The sequence below is a fragment of the Lipotes vexillifer genome, unplaced genomic scaffold (assembly GCF_000442215.2).
Source record: "Lipotes vexillifer unplaced genomic scaffold, Lipotes_vexillifer_v1.1 scaffold1725, whole genome shotgun sequence".
Taxonomy (NCBI): domain Eukaryota; kingdom Metazoa; phylum Chordata; class Mammalia; order Artiodactyla; family Lipotidae; genus Lipotes; species Lipotes vexillifer.
The window spans coordinates 18,308-24,865 of NW_006771840.1; the positions used below are offsets into that span (position 1 = coordinate 18,308).

The 6,558-nt window shown below is 41.9% G+C and overlaps 1 protein-coding gene across 1 annotated transcript in view; it reads left to right on the plus strand.

The window, feature by feature from the left end:
• The first annotated feature begins 3,000 nt into the window (after nt 1-3,000).
• Nucleotides 3,001-6,558, plus strand: part of CUL5 (cullin 5) — a 104,034-nt gene continuing 100,476 nt past the window's right edge. Inside the window, exon 1 of the mRNA XM_007447212.1 lies at nt 3,001-3,414. Coding sequence (XP_007447274.1) covers nt 3,391-3,414 — 24 coding nt within the window. The 5' untranslated portion in view covers nt 3,001-3,390. The remainder of the gene's footprint in view (nt 3,415-6,558) is intronic.

A 6,558-nucleotide genomic window follows, 5' to 3' on the forward strand; every position in this document is an offset into this window, starting at 1 on the left:
ATTTCATTATGAAAAATTTCAAACATATAGACAAGCTGAAAGATTTTACATAGAGAACATTAGTAAACCCATCCCCAGATTCTGTCATTAACATTTTTGCTACACTTGCTTTGTCCCCTATGCAACCATCAATCCATGTTATTAGGACCTCCCTGGTGGTCCAGCCATTAAGACTCCGCACTCCCAATGCAGGGGCCTCAGGTTCAATCCCTGGTCAGGGAACTAGCCTGCATGCCACATCTAAAGATCCTGCATGCCACAACTAAAGCTCTAGCCTGAATGCCACAACTAAAGATCCTGCGTGCTGCAACTAAGACCTGGCTCAACCAAATAAATAAAATAATTAAATAAATATTTTTAAAACTCCATCCTTTTTTTGGATACATTTCAAAGCAAATAGTAAATATAAGTTGTCCCTAAATTCTTCAGCATGAATATCATTAACTAAACTCAAATTTTGTTTACTCTTTTTTCTTTTGAATGAGTTGCAAAAATCTTAAGGGTACACTGGCTGAGTTCTGACAAACGCATACACTTGAATAACCCAAATACCTTCCACAATACAGAACATTAAATTACCCCAGGAAGAGGAAGGAGGCTTACTTTTAACTGTATTCCTTTTAGCACCTTCTGAATTTTATATTATGTGCTTCTGTTCTCTATCTTTAAATAAATTAAATATTTAAGCATTTAAAATATTTAAACATTTTAATAATGATGGTTTATAGAGTCTAAACTGATGAGGAAGAAAGTGAAAACAGGAGGGGATGATATGTAACAAGGAAGTGGTGGGGTAAATGGAAAGAACTCATTTGAGATCAGACTTTTGTAGCCGTGGTGTTTCCAGAACAAGCGAGTTGGGAGAAAGGAATGTCTTGTTAGACAGTGGGATATTTGAAACTGTTTTCAAAAGTAGTCATAAGTTCAGATCATAGGAATAGTACTGTCATAGAATAGTAGTCCCCTCCAAACCATATGCTCTGAAATGCACATTGTATTTTACCCTTGCAGTATTTACCACAACTCCAATTAAGCAACATTTGGTTTGTATAACTATGCTTAATATCTAGCTCCCTTATTAGACTGTAAACTCCAAGAGGGCAGAGGTCTTTTCTGTCTCATTTAATCCTATATCTCCAGTGCCTAGTACATAATAGGTACTCAAACAAGTATTAAATACTTAATTGGATTCTTTAAGCAGGGTCATTAATTTATGAATTAATTCAATTGTTACATCACAGTTTGTCACCTTTTTTTTTATGGTACATAAAGTTGGTTATAATTCAATCAACTTACACTTTAAATTAAGCAGTAGAGTTGGACTAGGGTTGAAGACAACCCAGTTTCACTGGAAAAGGGAACCATAATTATATAAAGTTTATTCCGGACTAGGCCTTTTCTCTGACCCAGCTGTGACCTTGACCAGAGAGAAGCCTCCATTTTCCCATCTGTAGAACAAAGATGACCTCTATGTTGACATTCTGGCAGGACATTACAGGCCTACTGGCTCTGAATCCTTGTTCTACCACGTAGTCATTGTTTAATCATGCCTAGACTACTCTCTAATAAATCACTGTAAAATGTGGGGTAACTAGGTGGCATGATTGTGCTGATTTAATGAGATAGTACAAAAGTTTTCTAAATTACCCTTCTCCTTCTATTCACTACACAGTAGTCAGAATGATCATGTTGGAATGGGAGTTTGATCATACCACTCCCCTCTTCACAAGCCTGCAATGAGAAGCCTACAATGATTGCCCATCTCACTCAGAATAAAAGCCTGTCTTTACTGCGGTCCACGAGGCCATATAAGTCCTTATGCTCTTCTTACTCTCTGCTCTGAACATACCAACCTTCTTACTGTTCCTCTGATACTCTGGGCAACTTGCCACCTGTGTTTCCCCCTATTTGGAATGCTCTTCTCCTGCATATGTCCTGGTCTTCTCCCTCATCTCTTTCAAGTCTTTTTGCTCAAATGTCATCTTCTCAGTGAGACCTGCTTGGATCCCTCTATTTAAAACTGCAAACTAGGGCCTTCCCTAGTGGCGCGGTGGTTAAGAATCCACCTGTCTTTGCAACGGACATGGTTCGATCCCTGGTCCGGGAAGATCCCACATGCCTTGGAGCAACTAAGCCCATGTGCCACAACTACTGAGCCTGTGCTCTAGAGCCCTCGAGCCACAACTACTGAGCCCACGTGCTACAACTACTGAAGCCCACGTGCCTAGAGCGTGTGCTCTGCAACAAGAGGAGCCACTGCAATGAGAAGCCCGCACACCACAATGAAATGTAGTCCCTGCTCGCCGCAACTAGAGAAAGACCGCGCGCAGCAATGAAGACCCAATGCAGCCAAAAAAAAAAAAAAAAAACCCTGCAAACTTCATTACCTTTGCCTGCTTTATTTTACCCTATAGCTCTTATTTATTTCTGTACTTCCCTTATTTATTTCTAACATATTGTGTCAATGAACAGTTTGGAAACGTGTGTAATACTAGATATATTCTATATCTATATAGGTTCTATATATAGAGTATATTCTCTTTCTTCTCCCAGTGGTTTGAGGTCTGAAGGGATAAAGCTTAGGGGTTTATGGCTTAGGATGTTCTAGGATAATGTGCCTTCAGGTAATCCAAGATTTATATTCATTACCTGAATAACCTCGTATAGATTATTTCACTGCCAGGCACTCTTGAGTAGAAATATTAATAGTTAACACTTTCGTGCATGCATTCATTCATTCATGCAAACAAATATTTAGTGGGTGCCTTCTATGTGCCCTTTCTTCTTGAAGACAGCTATTACAAGCATTTCATTCGGGAATCCCCCGAGGCGGGGGATGAGGGAATACGTCTAGTCCCGCCAGCAGAGGGCGTGCTTTCGCACTCTCCGCAGCCTCCCGGCCGACGAGGCTTTCAGGCTCCCACGCTCGCTCCCTAGCGCGGCCCCGCCCGCCGCATCACGTGACTCGGCCACCGAACCAGAGCTGCAGGGCCCAAGCCGGGCTAAGTTCGTTGCCGGTGGCCTCTGCGGGTGCAACCACAAAGGCTAATCCGAAGGAGTGGGGAGGCTCGCGAAGTCGATGCTTCCTCTTCCAATTCAGGTCGGCTCCCGTTACCTTCTCACCATTCGCCGTTGCTATCTTCCTGAGCGTTTGCATGAGCTCTTTCGTCTGGGGAGGCTCCGGTGACCATGTAGGGGGGAAAAGTGAGGAAGCTCCAGGTGCCTGGGACGAGGTCACCGCTGTTGGCACGCCGCCCCGGCTCCCCCCATATCTCCATTGTGGGCCGGGGGCCCCGTCAGCCCAGGTGGAAACTCCGGCCTGCAGTTGTGGCCTGGCAAGAAGCGCCACGAAATCTCGCGCCGTCTCGCGAGAGTCTAAGTTGAAGGAACATGGCGACGTCTAATCTGTTAAAGGTAAGACCCTCAGTCCAGCTTGGTTTTTACCCCGGGGGCGCTGGGTTCAGCCCTTAGGGAATGGCTCGGCCCAGGTTCAACGACAAAATGTGGGAGTGTTCAGGGGTTGCCTACCGAAAGGGAAGCCAAGGAGGCTGCCGCCGAGGACCGGAACGCGGGTCTCCGGCCTTGGGGTGGAGAGGCTCTGGTTGTCTCTCTTGCCGGTTGACCGGTGTGTGAAAGGCCCTGCCGAGGGCTGGAGGGGAGCAGTGCTTTCAAGGGACCAGCTCTGGCCTGGGGCCGCAGAAGAAGGGTGGTGCCGGGTCCTGAAGGATAGGGCAGTTCGTATTCTTGGGGTCTCAGTTTCTTCTGAAGCGAGAGCCTAAGGCGCAAAGAAGGAAAATCCAAGAAAATGTTCCATAACAGGTTTTAATGACTGGACCCCCACCTCCTCAATTTCTGTTCTCATTCTGCCTGCATGAAACTACAAGTCAGACAGCAGTGCCTGTCACCACACTCCCTCCCTTATCTGCATGCTACTCCTTCCCTCCTATCTTCTCTTTCTTAAGTTCATATTTTACCCTTTTTTCCTTAGGAAACTGTTCCTCAACCCCATTACAGCACACAGCCAGATGATTACTGTGGAAGCACTACAATCGTTTTATGGGTTAGGATAGTTGCCTTACCAAAGAAAACGGTTAAACTTAGTTTTATGTATTTGGGATAGCAAGGGAGATGTAGGCCCAGAGAGGCAGATTCTCTACCATCAGTTAAAAAGTTTGGAGGAGAAGGAGGAAGACATGGCACTAGTTTCTGCTATGCTGTCTTTGTAATAGGAACCTTTTGCCTTAAAAGTATTGACTGAAATGGGGGTAGTGATTAGCTCAGGGAACATAAATACAAAGGATGAACTACTCCTCCCTCAAACCCATCATTAGGCCTTCAAACAGTGTGGATCGATAATAGAAAATAATAGAACAGAAAATATATTAAAATTTACTGTAACCTCACTCCTATCTTCTTTAGACTACTACACTGTTAGCTACACTGTTAACTGTTTAATACATGGGACTGTCTCCTAAAATGTAGACATAATTTTACTAATTTAAGAGGCAATATATCTTTTAAAAGGGGGGAGGGACCTCGAACTTGACTGAATTTCTGCCACTTAGAAGCTGTATGACTTTGGGCAAGTTTCTAAACCTCTCCGTGCCTGAGCTTCTTCATCAATACAGTGGCATTATCAATAGCACCTATTTCATAGGAGCATTGTGAAGATTGAGTTAATATATGTAAAATCTTAAAACAGTGACTGGAACTTAATTAGTACCCAATACACATAAATTGCTAGAGTTACTATTTCTGCTGCTTCTGTAAGAAAACAAATTCATGGGAATTGAGTAACCCACTCTCTACTCTTCTTTTATAACAGTATAGCAAAGCTCTAATGTGTTAATTCAGAAAGAAAACTTTAACTTGTTAATTCAGAAAGACTCCTGTTAATGCATCCGTTTATTTACATAAGCAGTAGTGTATGTTATTTTTTTTTTTTATTTTTTTGTTTTTGTTTTTGTTTTTGTTTTGTGGTACGTGGGCCTCTCACTGTTGTGGCCTCTCCCGTTGCGGAGCACAGGCTCCAGACGCTCAGGCTCAGCGGCCGTGGCTCACGGGCCCAGCTACTCTGCGGCATGTGGGATCTTCCTGGACCGGGGCCCGAACCCGTGTCCCCTGCATCGGCAGGCGGACTCTCAACCACTGCGCCACCAGGGAAGCCCAGCAGTAGTGTATGTTATTAATTGAAATGTGTTTAAGAAGTAATTGAATTCCTTATTCTTTGTGAATTTTTGACTTGTTGATTACCTGGATATAAAGCAAGATCTTTTCCTCCCAGATTTCTCTCTCAGAAAAGAGTGAGTCACTTTATTCTACTCCATACAAAGCCTTACAAAGGATTGTTTGGAGGAGATCTAAGTCTGAAGCTACTTCAGTCAATACTAGTAAGTGGTTACCTTGTAGAGATTGTGAATCGACACACCTACCTATAGAATGAAAAAACTGCCTGAATGTCTAGAAATCGGCACTTAGGACTTAGGTTAAAAAGATCGTAATTCAAACAGTTCTGTAACTCAAATAACTTTTATAAATGAAAGGAAAGTGATAATGCTTTGACAGACTGGTAAAAGACTCAGTCTCTTTAGTGAACATGAAGAGATGCCAAAGATACACTGGAAAATTTTCAACAACATTATTTAATGAAATGTTAAAAAGGGGGGAAAAGAATTTCTAAATATTTTATATAGTATGTGATTTTAAATATGTACGACTAACATGATAAAATGGATATTATAAGTAGACATTTGATTCTTTTATCTGTATCACCAAAAGTTTATGTATTCAAGGTGGCCAGAAAACCTTTTGTTTTTCTTTTATCTCTCCTCATCATGGGGGTGGGAGACTGGAGGGGAATTGCCTTGTGTTTATACATTTAGAAGTAGTTAATTAAAAAGTGGGGAAGTTTGTCTTCTTGGAGAAATGCAGTAAGATCCTAACAGAATTCATAGGATCATTTAAATTCAAGTCTGGAGGAGGGTGTGGGAGAGGAATGGAGTGGGAGTTTGGGGTTAGCAGATGCAAACTAGTATATAGAGAATGGATAAACAGCAAGGTGCTACTATATAGCACAGGAAACTATTCAATATCCTGTGATAAACCATAATGGAAAAGAATATGAAAAAGATGTGTGTGTGTGTATGTGTGTGTGTATATATATATATAAAACTGAATCACTTTGCTGTACAGTAGAAATGAACACATTGTAAATCAACTGTACTTCAATTTAAATAAATAAATAAATAAATAAATTCAAGTCTGGTAGTACCTTGAATAGAGATAGAGCTGGCTGGGGAGTGGCCAACTTAGCCTCATTTCCTTTTTTGACAGGATTAATAGGTTAGTTCATTAGACAAATGCCTTAGACATTGATTGCACAGTTAGATTTCATCAGAGCATATTTGACAGAATTATCATGTCTTATGGTCAAAATGGAGGGATGTGGGCTAGATGAGAATACAGTTAGAATTTGATTTTCAGGTAAACAGCTGTACCTGAAGAATGATGAGTAATAAATCATCAACCCTGAAGGGAGGCCTTTAGTGTCCTGCTGCA